General features: G+C 39.4%; 1 protein-coding gene across 1 annotated transcript; it reads left to right on the top strand.

The window, feature by feature from the left end:
- Positions 1-2,526: 2,526 nt before the first annotated feature.
- LOC146372200 (uncharacterized) lies at positions 2,527-8,241 on the top strand. The gene is made up of 3 exons (XM_084952141.1): positions 2,527-2,657; positions 7,146-7,337; positions 7,426-8,241. The coding sequence occupies exons 1-3, from the start codon at positions 2,655-2,657 to the stop codon at positions 7,684-7,686; spliced, it is 456 nt and encodes a 151-aa protein (XP_084808267.1). The 5' UTR covers positions 2,527-2,654; the 3' UTR covers positions 7,687-8,241.
- The last annotated feature ends 10,515 nt before the right edge of the window (positions 8,242-18,756 follow it).

The raw sequence follows: 18,756 nt of genomic DNA, 5'->3' as shown, positions 1-18,756 counted from the left end.
TTTTTGAAAGGCAACACTTCAGCTCCTAAAGTCTGGCTTTTACTGACAGCCTGTGAATAAAGCAAATCCTGGTGTCATGGCCTCGGAGGTTTTCTGTGAACGTCTTTGTGTTTCTGTTTTCTTGTTACTTCCGCCACGAGGTTGTGTTTTTTGTAGTGTTGCTTGCGTGTTGCTCTGTCTGTAAACATGATAGAAGTGTTCTGAATAAATGGGGTGTAGAAAAGGGTCACAGTAACAGTCCATGAAAATTTGCCTTACATTCACCATCTTCAAGGTCAACTTTGACTTTGATTTATTGGTAGAAAACTATCAAAAAGCTTTATAACTCAGAAAGTGTGCTGTGTGCTAAACAAAGTACATATGTACTATATCCACATAAATAGAAATGTTGTTGTAGTGTGTAAAGTCATGAGTTCTATTTCTTGAGTATTTGATTCCTATTTTATTTTACTTTAAAGTCTATCCTAGTCACGGTGTTTTGGTTCCCGTTTAACTTTATTATTGTTCACATGATAATAAAGTTTTGTGTGTTTCCCTCGCCCACCGCTCGACACGCTGTCCTTCTGTGCTCCCCTGTGTCCTTGGTCGGTCATTTCCTCTTTTACTTAGGAAGTTTTCACTTATGTCTTAATTTGGGTTTTGCGTCCTCCATCTCTGATTGTCTTCATTTGTGATGATTACGTGCACCCATCCGTGTCAGCGGTGTTAATTTGTGGGCTGTGTATAGTCTTGTCCTCCCTTTGTTAAGGAATATGTCCTCTAGTTGGCTTCCCGTACTTTTTGTATATACCCTTTCATACAAATTCTGGTCACCCTGAGTATAAGACACAACTTGCCTAGCACGACCAAATACAGGTACAGAATCAAAACTGTCATGAAGTTTGCACATTTTATCATTATGTGCTCCAGCAAACAGTCAGTCAGGACGCACACGTTAAAATAAAATTGCATAGAGCCTAATAGGATCAGTGAGGATTAAACTCTGATCTCATTTTTCTTTAAAAAATCTGTCACCAGTTTAAATTCCCCAGCAGCATCCTGCATCCAGTCTGTTGTAGAAGAAAGCTCAGCTAGCAGCTGTAGTTACACCTACACTGAGTATTGCCTTGAGCATCTCCACACATGCCGCTTTTATAAAGAAAAACAATATTTATGTGTGTCTTTTCAGTGCAAAGAGTTAAAGGTATTCAGATTATCCTGTGTGTGCAGCTATGTGGCAGTCTCTGTGGAGTCATTTCACAAACTCCAGCGCCATCTAGAGGTACAGACGAGAAAGTTCCACATTGAAGATTTCTAAACAGAGAGAGTTCGGGCATGCTCGGGTTTATGAATGGAAAATAATAAAGTAAATAAAGGATTAAAAAAACATACTCAAAGCAGATCACACAGCATGAAAATAAATATATATATACTGACACATGACGTGTACAATATTTCTGTTTTATTTTTTTAATTTATTTTTATTTTGGTCCACTCAAGATGTATAAATAGCCATGACTCTGATTCAGGTGTATTAATGTGGACAGGCTGATAATGAGACAGTGGAAAAATAAAAACAGAGTCAGAGTAATTACAGAAATATGAATATGTGGATTTTATTTAATGTTTAAAACCTGATGGGGTTTTTTTTTTTAGTTACAATCACACAGAGATGATGATGTTTTTCTGGTCTGCTTTTTAATTTTAAATTTAATAATAGTTTAATAATTAAGTTATTCTGCATATGCATGTTTATCAGGATGGCCAACGCTGGATTTTGTTTCTCCATCAAGAAAATGACACTATTAGTGCTGGGACTTTTTAATTCAGTGCAAAACACATTTATTAGACCACCTGTCATTAAAAGACAGCTTTACAAATATTTTACAGATCTGTCAAAAACATTTTTTAAAACAAGCACTCCCTCAAAACAAACCATGTGTCATTTATTAGGTAAATGAAAAATTGAAATCATGTTTTTATACCCATATTTGAGCCACAGTCTCAGAAACCTAACATCCAACCACTAAAACTGATTTTCTCATCAGGAATTCAAGTAATTAAATGTAATCTGGCATCTTAATGAAATAAATAATAATGTGTTTTATTTTTTTCTGCCTTTTTGTTAAACAGTAAATTTGAAAATCCATAGATAACAAAGATAATTATATTTGAGCATTAAAAATGCAATTTCGATTGCAGAGCTTTTGCGTACTGGTGAATTAACCATTAGAGAAATATAAAATCTTTTTTGGTACTTACCAATACTTTTTACAATTTAAATACAACTTAGGAAAGTTTTGGCATAGACCTCGTAATAAATTCGTTAAGCATTGTATAGCTTATATCTTATATTTTGAGTTCAGAATTGGGGTTTCTCTTTTATTGTGTGCATTTATTTATCTGTTTATTTTTGTTCTTTTAGCTTCTCTCATTTCATTTGCATCACCGTCATCATTTTCACCATGCAGAGCTTCATATTCTCCAGCAGGTGGCGGTCAAAGACAAGAAAAATAAAACCCTAACTCCACACTCAGCAGGAAGTGAGACGTTTGGAAGGTTTCTCTGGCTGCTGAGCATGCTCAGTTCAGTCCACAGCGTTATGGCCCTGCGTGTGTGTGGCTTTAAATGTTTACCTGAACTTTAGTCCCTCAGGATCCTCAGCGCAGTGCAGAATGGTAAGTTTCTTCTACTTCATCACCTTTGGTTCCTTTTAAAGCTGCAGATACATGTGAATTTCTTTAAATGTCCCCGACAGGTTTGCTTCTGTCTTCCTCCAAAAATATAAAGTTAAAAACATAAAATTACACCAGCTCCTTATTTTGTAAAAGAAAAGATACTTGTCTAAGTTATTTTGTGGCTCACACAGCAGCTGCAGACACTCAGCTCAGCCTGAAAACTTCTCATGACCCTCTGATGAGCTCTGCCAGCCACAGTCATAGTCCTAAGGTATAAAAACCAGACCCTGTTGGTCTTTTTTTGTTTGTGAACAACCAAGTGAAACTTTATCAGAACATACTCTGCCTCACTATTATCAAGGTATTTGATGATATTTATAACCTGGCTTTATGACTGCTGACTCTCCTGGCTGTTTGGTACTCCTAGAGAAGATATGAGTTCAGTCAAGACCACTGTAGTCAAAATATTTTTATGTCTACCTGCATGAATGGAGATGCTGGGATGGCGGTGTGTTGCAAAGCGGCTTGCAAAATTGCAGCAAATGTGAGTGCGTCGCTCAACATTGTCACCATTTCATCAAACAAATGTAAAATTAATGTATATAAAGGATCATACTCACTATAAATCGCCTTGAGGCAATTATTCTTTTGATTTGGTGCTATATAAATACAATTTAAGTAAGTAGTAGTACATTACTATAATAGTCATTTCATTTGTTTTTATTGTGTTTTTATTTTAAGAATTTTATAACATTTATGTTTTAAATTGTTCTAAAAGAGGCAGCTGTTCAGCTCTAAATTTGACTATGGGTAGAATTAGCTTTTTGCTTTTGTTTCTGTGAATGGAAGAAGTTTCCTCGTTTCTGTGAGGTTTTCCTCTCCTGTGCCAGAATCAGTTTATCAGCACACTGCTGAGGCCAGTCCTGCTTTGTAGCCTTCTGAAAACTAAAGTTTTAAAACCAAATGTTACCCAGAAGTTAGAGTAATGTGTGTGAGAGGAAAATCACAACCTGTGAATCGCTGGTATGTTTCTTACCCCTGTCATAGATGTCACACCGCTGACATTAGTGATTCCAAATTTAGGACCGGCAACTTGAAACCATAAAATATTAAGTCTGCGTACAGGGTCTGTTTTTTTTGTTTTGTTTTTTAACTGCTTACCACATGTAAAGATCCTGTCATTGATCTCTGCTGCAAAACCACATATAAAGTGATGCCAAAGCTACCGACTTTACATCACAACGGAAGAAGCCACTGTGACGTCAGTCACACACAGTCGTTTGTGAGCCAGAGGTGACTGAAGTAATGTGAGATGGTTGAGTGTTAAATTATCAGCTACACCCTAGCTAATTTACCATTTGGTAAGTTATCAGCTGTGTTTGTGCAACACACATGTTCATAGGTTCTAAGTAATAAAAACTCCAATTTCAGACAGTTTCATTAAATTTGTTTTAAAAAGGCACAAAAACCACAAACATGGTGGAAAAGTCCAGTTCAGTGATACGATTAGTGAGATAGGTGAACTTTAAGCCTTACCATTATTCAAATAAAAATAAATAAATAAACTTCCAGTAAAAAATGTATGAAGGAGACTTTTCATAAAATTTATATCAGGCTGTAAACATGTTTATTGCTACTGTAATGTTGGACATTTAAACATGGGAGGCTGGGATTGGCTCAGTTTTGGAGCGTCACGTAAAAATTAGATTTTTCAGTAAAAAAAAAAAAACGAAAACATTTTGTTAAAATTCAAAAGAGAGGAAAAAAAACAAGAGTGAAAAGGTAATTCTGATAAATACACGTAACAGTCTGAAAGCAGTTTATTAGATTGTTTTTAATCTGGAGATTTGTGTTCAGGGACAGGACACATGGGCAAGTTTGAGCGCCACATTGTAATTTATTTTTACATTTACAGTCAGAGCATGATTTCTACACTTCTTTCAGGGTGGATTTATCTTAGTTTTTACTTATTGTTGTATTCTGAAACAACTGGGGTTAAATCTCTTGTGTGCGTGTGTGTGTGTGGAGATAATGGACACGAGTTATCTGAATATTTAGTGTTTTCTTTCTGGGGTAAACGGATCACTGGATCAACAATATATTTAGCAACATATCACATCTTTTTTTTGTTCAAAATGTATTTATGCCCACGAAACTCAAGTTTATTTATAAAGCACAAATAACCAGATAAAGTGCTGCACAAATATGTGGAAAAATGTTATTACTAATAAGTCAGCCATTGTTTACTTAAGATAAAATATGTAATTAATAAGTTTCAGCACACGCCTGATTAAAAGCCAACAGATGTGTAATAGTCGATATCTGTAAACTGCAATACAGCAACTCCTTGCTGGACTTTAACCTTTTATCAACCACCAGGTTACCATTGAACTGGTAGGGTTTTTGTAAGGTTCAAATCTAACCCATTCTAGCCATGCCCTTAACTTACAAAAGCCTTAAGCAGTATTCTGATTGATGAGTTATTAAAAAAGAAAAACTCCCATAAAAATTTTGTGAAGGAGGAAACCGTCCACAGAGGCCAAAGTAGAATTTTATAGCGTGCTGTAAACGTGTTTATTGCTACTGTAAAGTTGGACATTTTAACATGGGAGTTTGTGGGGCTTGACTCAGCTTTAGAGCATCAAGTGGACGATGATGCTCCAAAACGTAATGAAAAAAAGTTTAACTAAAATTTAAAAGGCAGAAAATAAGTGGAAAAGTGATTCACGTGTATACATTTAACAATCTAATGACAGTTGATGAGAACGTTTTCCTTCCCCCGAAAGAGACGCCACAGAGACACTGAGACAACAAAGGTTAGCTTTAGGAAAAGCTGCATTAAAAAAAAAAAAACATACATATACCTGACATTTTATTGATGATTTGTTTTGTCTTTTTAATCGCATATTTGTTTCTAAGTGATGTTGTTCTGTTTTCATGAATGTACATGTGCCCATATGCCCCCCAAAATCCATCACTTTGATAAATCTAAAAGATAAATTGCTGATTTTGTCAGGTAATATGTCAGATAGTCTAAACACTAAAAGGAGGTCATTGAATATTCGATTTTTTATGTAAAGATATGAAACGATAGGTATAAAGTGCTATGGTAATAATAACAATAATAATAATAATGATAACTTTATTTATATAGCACTTTTCAAAACACGAGAGTTGCACATGAAAAGTGAATTGCAATAATCAAGATGGGAGAAAATTAAAGTGTTTACTAAAAGTTTAAGATGACTTACTGACCTTAAAAGTTTGACTTTCACAATATTTCTCAGATGAAGGAAACAAGACTGGGTAACCTTTGAGATATGAGTTTCAAAATTCAGGTGCTGATCAAAAGTGATACCAAGGTTTTAGCAGATGATTGTATATTATTGGCAAGGGGGCCGTTGTACTGACTACCTTCCTTAGATAAACTGTCTGGGCTGAGCACTGGAACCTCAGGTTTCCAAGAATTTGAGATTAGAATACATCCAATTAATAATGACAAAGACTCGTTGAGGCAGGAGAGGTTGTTGGGCTTGACAGAAAAATATAACTGTGTGTCATCTGCATAGTAGTGGTAGGAGATTCCAATAAAACCATTAATTGGTTGGCTCAGGGGTAACATTTATAAAGAAACAGAACTGGTGGATGGATTGAGCCCTGGGGCACTCCACATACGAGAGGTGCAGATGACGATATACATCGATTCATATGAATTCTGAAATATCTGTTTGAGAAGTATGAAGAAAACCATTTGAGAGCAGTGCCAGTGATGCCGACCCAGTTTTGTAGTCTGCTAATAAGAGTAGCATGATAAATGTTGAAAAGGCTAAAAGTAAATACTATAAAATGTAAAGCTGCTGTCACTCCACACCTAAATACTGACATTTCAGTTGACTGAGTGGCTTCAACATTTTACAGCAGCTTGTCCTCAAACTGGAGTTTCTCCTGCTCTTAAAACAAAATCAAATCCGACCTTCCGTTAAAGCTCGAGACGGCTGCTTGTTCGCTGTCTGGCTCGTCAACATGTCGGGTAAATAAACGTAAAGTAATGTGATGTGTGCTCCACCTCCTCTGGCTGTTTTCTTAAAAAAGGCTCTTTGTAAAGCTGCTCCATTAATGTTGGCTGCACGTGACGCCCTCTTTCACCCCCGCAGAGGTCAGAGGTCAGCCTGGTGTTTGGATAAGCACACTGATCCTGTTAAAGATCTGAATGGACCACACACACACACACACACACACACACACACACACACACACACACACACACACCAAAAAAAGAGATATTTTTGTCCACTCTGGAATAACGCACAATTCTGTTGTTGTTGTTGTTTTTTTAATCAATTTCTTATTCATTTATTTAAAGTCTGAGTTTGAGTTGTAGAACATAAATAAAACAGGACATGAGAAAAGACCTAATAAATTAATTCCCCTTTTTTTTAAATGAAGGAAGACGAAAACCACAGGAATAATTCTGTCTTTATCTCCCAGAGTTCAGCAGGAGCAGGATCGGCCCTCCAGGTCCATGCGATCAGGGTCCGCCCGGGTCAGGAGCTGCTGGGAACTCTGCAGGCTTTCGTGGAGGAGAAGCGTCTCCGAGCGCCGTTCATAGTCACGTGTGTCGGCAGCCTCACCAAGGCAACACTGCGGCTGGCGAATGCCACGGCAACAAAAACAAACGAGGTAGTCGAGTCAGCGTGTTGGGTTGTATTTATAGAGCTCTGAGACACGTGGGCTTGTCATGATGTCAGCTTTTAAACTTTTCCTTCAGGTGGTGCACCTCAGTGGGCCCTTTGAGATCGTCTCCCTGGTGGGCACTCTTAACCCAGACGCCCACATCCACATCAGCCTCTCAGACTTCGAGGGCAAGACAGTGGGAGGTCACGTGCTGGGAGATCTGGAGGTGTTCACCACAGCTGAAGTGGTCATTGGTGAAGCGGTGGACCTGGAGTTCACCAGAGAGATGGATGAGCAAACAGGTTTCCCCGAGCTCGTGGTTCAACCACGACCACAGACCAACCAGTCAGCCTGAATGAAAATTACAGGAATCATTCATCTTTACATTTAATATCAAGTCTGTGAATCTGAGAGATTAATTTAAAACTTATCAGCAATATTTGAGCAGCAGCATTTACACCTGCAGGGCAGCTAACAGAACATCGATGAGCTCCACACAACAATCGTCCCTCAAGAATCTGTCTGTACCCAACACATGACACATCGGACTTACATCATGTGCTTTTATGTAAATCCCAAAAGTTGATTCTATTCATCTGGATGTCCAGATAATTTACTTACCTGGATGATTGAGCATACATCAAGGCAGGTCTTACGTAGGCTTTTTATTGTCCACAAAGCAAAACTGTGGGACTGGTGAAGCTTCATCATGAGCTATCCTTGAAGCTAACTCTGAGATTAACACTGTGCTGAGAAACTCAGTCAATGCTTCATGTTGAACTAGAAGAATGTGACATTAACTAAACTTTCTTAATAAATCAATAATAAATACTGACTGTTAAATTACTGCAAAGATGCAATGAGATGACTTTGTTGAAAGAGCACCATTAAAGGCTTAAATCCTGAAGAATGCTTGAAAGGAATTTTTGCATTGTATATATCATTTAAGGTATTTTTGCAGGTTTTCATCTCAGTTTACTGGAGTTGATGGTGCACATAAAAACAAGGTTAAAAGTTGATGTAAGTTAAACGAGCTTAAAGTTGTTGTTCTGCACAGATGGCTGAAGGGATCATTTGTAAAATACTCAGCAGGCATTTCAAAATTGTTTGTTTTGTGCTCAAATAATAAAAAAAAATGCAAACCCTAGCAGTTTGGTTAGCGTCGGGACAGAGGAGCGATCATTTCTCCTGCACGCTTGTGCTCTGCAGTCTTTACAGTAGCTGCTCCGCTTCCAGGAGAAAGAGGCGGGGCACATTAAAGTCGAGCTACAAAGGGTCCCCGCTGCAGCTTTGTGCTTTTGTTTGTCTGCGTCAACGCAGCATGGTGGCCAAAAAAGCGTTGGTGGTCTGCCCCTGTGCCCCCACCCCCAAGGGGGGCAGGGGGCCGTTTAACACATCCAACTAAAGCAGCTTCGTTTTCCTTCCTGACAAATGAGAAGGCGATGCAGGCGTGCAAAGCAGATGTTCTGGATTTAAAATATCACTTTTTGATCTCCATCCGTTCTTTCGTTGCTTGAAACCACATCTTAATGTGGCAGAGGTGATTAAACATCACCAGCGTTGTTTTATTCGCTCTCACGTACCCTCGCTGTGCGTCCACACACAGATATGTTGCTGTTCTTCTTTAAAATGTCGCCGACTAACAAGTTTAGAAGTAAGAGTTGTTGTTTATTAATGTTTGTGTCTGGCATCCTGCTGTGAGGCACCAATTACTTTCTACTGTGAGTCTCTTGCTTGACCGAGAGATGGCTTTAATCTGTGCGCAGCTTCAGAGTTCAGGTTGCTGTGTTTGTGCCCACACTGCGGCTCGATGTGTCCCCATGCTGACCTTTTAAAAACACACAAACACGAGCATTTCAACACTGTTATTTTATGAATTCATAATATTGAATGGGTTGCACCTGTAGAGCTTGAGTGAAGTCAATGTAAAAGATAAAGGTGCAACAATCCCTATACATATATAACTATTCATTAGGAGGGGGTGTTGAAGATGCATGGAACAGCCAGCAGGATAGGCTACTCTGTTTGAACTGTGGTTGGTTCCTTATCTGAGCTCCAGCTGTGGAGAAGACAGAAGTCCGATTATTGGAAGAAGTTCATCAACTGAAGTGAAGTCAAGTGTTAAACACAGTCCAAACTGTCCACTGTGGCCTCTGTCTGTGCTTCCTGAACTCTGTGGTAAACTGTTGCATCACTGTCAGCATGCAGTTTGCAGTTTGTTTCTATAGTGTCTGCATTGGCAGAATTCCCACACAAATCTCTCTTTTTGATACAGAAATTGACCTCAGCATGGGAATATAAATCCCACTTCAGGCTTTCAGGGAATTTGGGGAATGCTGCCAGATTTTAATCTACTGATTTATTTTTTGATGGTTTTTGTTTTTAGACCTTGTGTCTGGACAGTATTCTCCTAAAGTTTACAGAATGTGTTCAGATGATTGCTGTTTAGAATTTCAGTTTTAAAGACCGCCTGGCTTAACATGATTCACAATCATTTTGTAAAAGCAAACATGTTTGGTAGCTGGCGGAAAGAATAGACTGATAGTAAAACTACCTATGGTAACTAGGCACACACACACCCCGCTCTACTCAGGTGAATCTCCTTGTGAAGATGAAAAGCAATGCAGATGATAGTATCTGCTCTCTTTTTCTCATTAGAGGATTCTCCTCCCTGTTGCCTTTTGTCCCTCTACTTGTGTTATCCATCAGTAATGAGCCCGCCGCCCCCTCTTCGCCTCACTTCTAACGAGACCAACCCTGGTCATTTGTAAGTCGGCTGCAAAACAGACTCCTGTTTGGGGAAACAAGAGAAGCCGTGGTGGCGGTCGCAGGCCTATGGCACAAGCAGACATCCCCCTCCCCGGGAAGCTGGTGCTGATCAGCCGGCTTTCGGCTTTTATGTGGCAGTCAAAGATCTTCCAGGCTAATGACACGCAGCTCTGTTTGAATGTCACAGCATGAGGCGGAGGGCTGGACAAATCCCACACACAGATCAAAACATCCGAGCTGCTGCTGTCACCGCTGAGGGAAGCTGACACAAGTTGCTAGTGTGTTTCCAATGTACAAATGTTTTGTTGTTTTTCATATTTTTGTGGCTCAGAAAGTGAAATACAGTGTATCCAAATGAGAAAGGTTTTCTGAAGAGGTAAAAGAAGAGCACAAAACTAAAAGTGTCAAGAAAACAGTGCAAGGAAAACTCAATTACAGTCCTGCACGTAACAATACAATTAGTACTGAAGTGTTCTCGAGATGGAGAGATGCAGTTCAGACCTTTTGCTGGATGAAGTCTGATAAAAGCAAAACAGAAATAAAAATGGAAAGAAGAAAAAAGCAAGGACGGAGGACTAGTTCAGACTGATACAAATTCTTTTAATATTTTCTAAAAAATGTATCTAATATCTGAGTGTTTAGCTCTTCCGATGCTAAAGTACAGACATAGCTGTTGTTTTCAACCTGGACGCTGTTCAGCCTGATCAAAGCTCACAGGATGACTTTGGATGGATGTACTTGGACATTATTAAACATGCAACAAACTCTCTGAATCATTTGTGTTTTCATTTCAGTTGAGTTTTTCCTGTTTTAAAATGTTCAATTTTACTTAAGTTTTCATTAGTTTCAGTGTAAGTTTCTTTTTTACTATTATTATCTGAGGGGTAATGTAATCCTCTAGGGCAGTTAGTCCTAGTCTGTTTTTGTTTCAGCTCAGTTTGTTATTTTTAGTTAACTGTAATAACCTTTTGGAACAGAAATATTGAACTGAGTGTTATGGCAGAGGCTGAAGCTGTTTATTATTTGGAAATTCACTTAAAAGTTCACTGTTCAATTCCCCATCCTGACTCTAAAACTGTTCACACAGCAAAATAAGCCCATGTGAGTGAGTGGTAGGCTCTGAGGACTCTTTGATGATGATAACTGCAGTTCATGCCCTTTTCTCTCTGCGGTCTTTAAACTTGATCAGACAGGCTTCAGTCACATCCAGGCAGCTTATTAATGAAAAACCAAATCAATAACGCCAAATCCTCCTCAGGATTTGAACATGAGAGCTCTTAGGCCTTAGAGTTTTGGGGCATAAAACGGTGCTGTTGCAGACTTTCACCACCAGGAGGCAGCACGAGTCAAGATGAGACGCAGGTTGCAGGAGGTGCGCTCTTTAAGAGAATCTTCAGTCAGAACCATTTACAGCATGAACCAGGTAAGACCTGGAAGATGGTTTAATAGTTAAGAATATTTAGAATAATTAGAAAAGTAAGTTAGGTAAATGACATTTTGGCCTAAGTGTCCTTTACCGTTTTTGTGATACTTTACTCAGTGTTGCGTTAAATGCTGTTTTTGTAGGAGCAACAAACTATCTCTGGCTTTGTTACTATCACCTACTATCCATCTGTGAGCATGTATGAAGGGTTTTCCACAGCTGACCAGGCAAACAAAAGAACCAGAGCCTTTACAACGTACTATTGGTAATTTTTTCTTCACAAAAAAAAAGAAAGAAAATCATTCGTTTATTACAAATCAAACTAAAAATAAAGGTTGGTTCTTTGTCCTTTTCAGGAAACATGGGCTCTTCCACAGCTTTAATAAGATAAACGGGCACAATCAGCCTGAGCAGAATGGGGCCAAACGCTGGTATAAACAAATAATCAAATCATTTGATGCAGTTTATGGGAGCACTGCAGCTCAAGTGCCCTTGCTCAGACCTGTGTAGCTCTGTCTAATGGGATGTTGGTTGAATTGCTGCTAGCTCAAAATCGTCATTTTATGTCTGTTATTTCTAACAATACTAACAGATAAAGAGGAGAAAAGGACATCCATAGTGACTGACTGTGCTGTTTTCAAGGCCAGTGTGGTGAAAGTTTAAATGTCCCTGAAATAAATTTGATTTTACGATGCTAGGAAAAAAATCCCAGTGTGGCCTGAAATATGAAAACTGTCAGCTGTTTTAGAGGCACGAATAAAAATCAGATAATGAACCAAACATATAAATCTGATCCTGTGAGCAGCCCCAAACAAAGGGTCCCACTCAAAAGGGTTAATTCCCGTGCAATCGCACAAACCAGGTGAGCCCCATCTCAGACACTGTAGGCTGAAAGGTTAACGCTCATGACAGTACAGCTAGAAAAAGACTGACCTAGTGTGGTGTGTCAGGAGAAAGCTTCTTCTTTCTATAAAGAGCATGGCAGCATGGCTTGCTCTGTTCAGATCAGGGTCACTTGATCCAACGTTAATGATAAACTTTGCTAAAAAGGGATGTTTGTAGCTTAATCTTAAAAGTATCCAAACTGGGGGCTAGTTCCTCAGGAAGAGTCATTTAGGGTTAGCTGGATAAAGGCATTGTGTATTCTTCCACCTTGCTTTAAGACAACAATCAGTCAGGTGTGAACAAATCATACATGTTGGGAATGATCATAAAGCCAACCCTGGATGCATTTGCAACTAGTTTTCAAAACAGAGGACAGCTCTTCCCAAACTAGGCCAAAAACAGAGTGCTGCATTATTAAATCCCACGTGTGTTTGTATAGGTATCACGTGGACACGTCCAAGAGGTTAATCCTGGTACCAACACAGCCTTTATCTGGTCTTCTGCGGACCATATTTTACATGTCTCCCACGTTATCAGATTAGGATTTGGGCCTCTAAAAGAGATGGGAGATTCACAAATAACTGAATTTATTTCTGGACTTTATGTCATTTGCTGTGGATGCATTTGTTCTTTAAAAACTGGCGTAACTAAAAATAATAGAATTCCTTTGTTGTCACTCTCCTAAAATAAAGTAATAAAATTAAGTTCTGAGATCTGTCGTGAAAAATAAAAAGTGTGAACATTCCTTCCACCTCAGGTGAAAAGACAACAAGAAAATGAGCCCTGAAGGCAACATCAGAGCCTTTTTGTTTGGATCCTCCAGCTGAAGTTGAACTTGTTTGTGTAACTGAAACTCAGTGAACAGATCAGCCCATCTGCAGCAGACAAGGGTTCCCTTTTGAAAATGTGCAGTGAACTTCCATTAACAATAATTGAGTCCCACTCCACTGAGTCACTAACAGAGGGAGGAGGGGGAGGAGGAGGGAGAGTGTGCGTGTGTGTGTGTGTGTTGTTATTAAAATGCCTACCTCTCTAATGTGCAGGTAAGGACCCCTCACCATTGCATCTCACCAGGCTTGCTGCCAGGGCCGTCTCTTGCTTTTAAGTGAGTGCCTTAATTGAGACAAATTTAGCTCAATTAAACCGCTTTACCTCTGCCAAGAGCATTTCAGAGCGGCGGAGCGGCCTTTTCAATTAGCTGCCGTGAGTAGATTCACCACTGATCCTGTGACTGTTTGGGTGTGCGGACTGTGAGAGCGCTGGAGCCCACCAGAGTCACAGACCCGCTGCTGCTGCTGCTGCTGCTCCATCAGCACGACCTGGGATGGCCATAATGGAGCTCAAGGACATTTTAACTCATTTAATAACACGAGTAAACAAACAGATATACAAAGGAATAAATAAACAAATACATTAGCAGATAAATGACCCAAAATTTTCAGAGTGGGGTTGTGCTGGCAGGCATTCGGAACCCCTCATTAACATGTGAGTTTTAAACCATGTTAGTGGGCTGGCGCTCACGCGGCACTGCTGCTCTGCTGACTGAAACATCTCGACTGGCGTTAATTTCTTAACAGACATTAATGGTTCCCAAAGGATGAAATGCACTCACATATTCCTTTATAATAAACACTTATCAGTGTATTAAGTGGTATAATCAGACACTCAGTGGAAAGATTATGGGGCAAACCGTTAAACCACGCAGACCAACTGCACCCACAGTCAAAATCAGGATTATGTAAGAAACTTTCAGCAGCAAGTGTCACACGACTGACTCTTGATCTTTCCCTGTGACCTTGTTTTGTCTTTCTTACAGTAAGGACATCAGGGCGTTTTACGACGTGGACAAGTGTGACCAAACTGACAGAGAAAGGGATTACAGGGGATACGCACAGCTGGGTATCCCACAGGCCAGGGAAAGTCAGTCACAGCCAAATGCCTCCAGAGGATAAGATAGGTGCTGAGAAACCAGCTCAATGGTAGGCGTGAGATCCAGTCCACCCATAGATGGGATAATAAGCTGGCCACAGAAGGAGACAGACACCAAAGATGTCAACATTCACGACGCTGGAGGGTCACCGATTGGTTTGTGAAGTCTTGCTGTGAAGATGAAGTTCTTACCTTTCTAAAATCTGAAGTCACAAGTGTGGGGTGAATCTGACTGGCCAACTGAGGGACGCCACGCACATCAATCATGGGTTGGTAGCCAATGAACATACAGTAATTATCCTCCTCTCTGAGTCCAATGAGCATCATGTTTTACTCTCTGTGATCTGAAACTTGTAATTTGACCCATAAACTCATCAGGAAATTTTTACCGAGGTCATAGAAGACTGTTTTCTATGGAAGCCTGTTTCCGCCACTTAGAAAAAAGAAAAAGGATCCATAACTCGAAATTTCGAGGCATTTTCTCAAAATTTCGACTTATTAACTCAAAATTTTGAGAAAAGCAACTCGAAATTTCGAGTTACCGCTGCCAGTCAGTAATCTACGTGAATGACGTCATTTCCTTGTTACCCGGAAGCTGAAGCCCTCAGGTACAAATGCTACAGCTAAGCTACCGATATTACATCCAGTCATGAATGCAAGGATTGCTGAGTACTTTCAGCGTGGCTTCAAAAATGATGAAATACTTGTGTTATTAGCTAAATCAAATGGCGTTACTATCAGCAAACGTACTCGCGAAAGCGCCAATTTGTTGCGATCCGGTTTTGAGTGTGCGTTACTCTGCGCCATATGCTTCCGGGTAACAAGAAAGTGACCTCATTCACGTAGATTACTGATTGGCAGTGCTAACTCGAAATTTCGATTTGTTAACTCAAAATTTTGAGAAAAGTAACTCGAAATTTCGAGTTATGTTTCTCCAAATTTCGAGTTTAGAAATTTCGAGTTATGTATACTTGTTTTTTTGTTTTTTTTGTTTTTTTTTTGGGGGGGGGGGTGGGGGGGGGGGGGTGTTGTGGCAGAAACGGGCTTCCATAGTTTTCCCATAGACTTCTTTACAATCAAATGTTTCTGTCGCCCCCTTCTGGCCATTCACTTTTAAGCTACGGACTCGACATCCATCTTACATGTCCACCTTGTTATGTTCCCCGCATTCATTTTTCCGGCCCTCCCTTCTTCGTTTTTTAAAGTAAATTCTAACCTCTAAATCTGAAATCCAGTTTCTTCCTTTTCCTGTTCAGAAACATCAGGACCAGCTCATCATCGCTTCATGTCAACTTCATTTGTGTTGTTTGTTTTACAGTGTACGATGGCCCCTAATGGAACCGTTACGAGCAGGGTCTAACCTGAGGAAAGCAGGCTGTGCCTTTGTTGATGTGTTGTGAGTTCTAAATCCATATGTGGGGCGGAGCCAAGAGGAAGCAGGCTTTAACAGAAGTTCAGATTTTTATATCTCAAAGGTAGCAGGGATGGGAATGATGTAGTCATTCCTTTAAAATTCTGGTGGCTGTATTTTTAAATAACTGGAGACGGACTTTTGGCTGTTTATGACAATCTTCACTATAAAAATAATGAAACATTTCCATGCAGTACAAGAACTCAAACGTTCTTCCCACCGATGACCGTAACAGGCAAACAAATAAGTAAAAATTCCACTAAAAGAGGAGGAAATAAGATGCAGAAAGCTGCCTGTGAGCGCTTCAGAGGAGAGGAAAAACGGAAACCCGGCAGGTCTTTATTCCTGCAGCACAATGGGCAGAAACAGACTCAAAGAGGCTCAGATATGAAGAAGTGTGCGAGCCATGGAGGACACATCACAACCTTGGAGACACAAATTGCTCCGTTGTACGATGTGAATTCCTGCTGAGCTTTTCATGAGTAGGCTAAAGGATCAGCTAATCAAAGGCGCACTAACATGTTTAGCCAGTGTCTTTGTTAGACCAAAGCTACAGTACAAATAGACCAGCACAACAGACCTTTTTTTTTTTTTTTTTTTTTATCGCGCCTTTATTAAGCTTCTGTTTATCAGATGATATCTCATGTGTGCAGTGCTCCCTGTGCTTGAGTGTGAAAGTGTGAATTTAACACATGAAAACACAAATCAGCTTCTGGATCAGACTCTGAAAGCAGAGGCTGAAGGAGATAAAATGACATTTGAATACGTAAGTAGGACCTACAGCAACCTGGTGTGAAGTTCATGCTCAGACACTGCTGATTGTGACGTGTGCCTCAGACTCTGAGTGTGGATAGTTCCAGTCTAAACGAACAGAGGTCTTGTGTGGTGTGATCACTTTAGCTGTTTGTATTTTGTCTTTGAATGATTGTTCTAAAATAAAGTCTGTGCTTAAGGTGTTAACACAGCTTCAGAAATCATTTTAGGCTTTGGTAATGAATCGAGGTGCCAGCAGGGAGTTGTGGAAAAAACACAGACACCTGGTCTGAAAACCACACAAACTACTGTGAACAGTTTTAGTGTCTTTGTTTTTGTGTGTTCGCCTGGTTTTCTGAATCTTCTTATCCATTTTCAACCTAAAAGTGGTTCTTCTATGATTCTGTAATTATTTTGTCTTAAAAATTACTTTTATAGCTCTTTTTAACCTCCTTGTGTCTTTTTGAGATCTTGTAATAGCCCTTTGTGTTCCAATCTCTGTTTTTTTCTATTTTATTTTCATCATTTTGCATTTTCCTTTCATTCCCCATCTCCTTGAGTGATATTTTTTGCCTTTATTGGTGATTTCTTCGTATTTGTCTATTTTTAAACATGAACTATTGGATATTTGGATTCATATGTACACCTCCATCAGAAGTCCACAACTCCAGTGCTGGTGTGGAAATGATTTTGTGATCTGTTTGCATCTCTTTGCTCCTTTTATGTCTCTTTTTAGTTACTTTGCATCGCGCTGAAGTCTTGTGTAGCTCATGGTCTCTTTAAAGTCTCTTGTGTTTTGGTAAGTTTGTAAGTAGACATCATTTTATTGCCTCTGTTTGCAGTGATTTTACATCTTTATTCCTCTATTCATCTCTTTTTAGTTGATTTTCTTCCTGTGTTTTCTTTTTGTGTCTCTTTGCAACTGTTTGTGGTAAATTTCAGTAGTTTATCTTTTATCTTTTTGATAATTTACTTCGTTTTTTAGCAGAAAATTTAAACCACCACATCAGACAAAAGCTCTATGGGCTCAAAATGTGGTCTTAAATATTTTGTACTTGTAAAAAAGATTTGTATGTGTAAAAAAGATTTGTGTGTGCGTAAAAGAGATTTGTATGTGTAAAAAGAATTTGTGTGTGCGTAAAAAAGATTTGTATGTGTAAAAAAGATTTGTGTGTGCCTAAAAAAGATTTGTATGTGTAAAAAGAATTTGTGTGTGTGTAAAAAAGATTTGTATGTGTAAAAAAGATTTGTGTGTGGACTTAGCCCAAAAAAACCCCTGCAAGTTACAAGTACGAATTTTGACCCTATTTTTCTTCCTTTCATCTGATTGGTCAATGTCATGTCAATCACAAATGTAACAATCCAATCAGAGAACAGATGGGTTTGGCTGTCGGAAGGGCGCTTTTTTTGAACTGCAGGTCTTTGAAGGGAATAAATGCCCTTTTACATGCCAACCCAGCGTTTTCCTTCATCACCACGAAGGAAAACAGTCTGTGGTCGTCCGAGTTTGGTGATTTTTGTGTCACAGGTCTACGTGTTTAATATAGGGACTTCCACAGCCTTTTCAACAGCGCTGCGGACCGCGGGGTGGGGGCGGGCAGTGTTTTGGAAATGACAGTCTTCATTACAAAGCTTTCTTCGTTATGAATTAGCATACATGTTTTTATTGAACATTTGAAGAACCAGCAAAAAAAACAGAAACTCTTGTAGGGGACATAAAGTCAGAGATAGAAAAGACAAGGAGCAGGTGCATCTAGTACAGGTAGAGCTGCTGCAAAAACCCACAGAGCCCAGCAGCCAGCGCAACAAATTCTGGATCCTTTGCTTTTAGTTAGCAGTTAGCATTAGCAGCACATCCTGCGTCTGATGTGAAAGGACTTTTATGCTGCGCACTGTGACTCACAGCAATGGTCCCGGGTCAGCCCTGACTTTGTGTTAAACTAATCCTAAAGTAATAATGGTATTTCTAACCACTGATATTGCACAACTTTATCCTTTCAACAGCTGCTGAAAGTTAGGGGACCTAGCTGCTATCGGATATTTATATAGAGATCCTCCAGCTTCAAACTGTATTACCCTTCAAGGACCTGCAGTTCAAAAAAGCCCCCCTCCGACAGCCAAACCCATCTGTTCTCTGATTGGATTGTTACATTTGTGATTGACATGACATTGACCAATCAGATGAAAGGAAGAAAAATAGGGTCAAAATTTGTACTTGTAACTTGCAGGGGTTTTTTTGGGCTAAGTCCACACAC

Source organism: Perissodus microlepis, chromosome 15, assembly GCF_051167445.1.
Source record: "Perissodus microlepis isolate ML-2025 ecotype Zambia chromosome 15, ASM5116744v1, whole genome shotgun sequence".
Lineage (NCBI taxonomy): Eukaryota > Metazoa > Chordata > Actinopteri > Cichliformes > Cichlidae > Perissodus > Perissodus microlepis.
The sequence above is the reverse complement of the archived record's forward strand: the minus strand, read 5'-3'. Positions and strand labels throughout refer to the sequence as shown.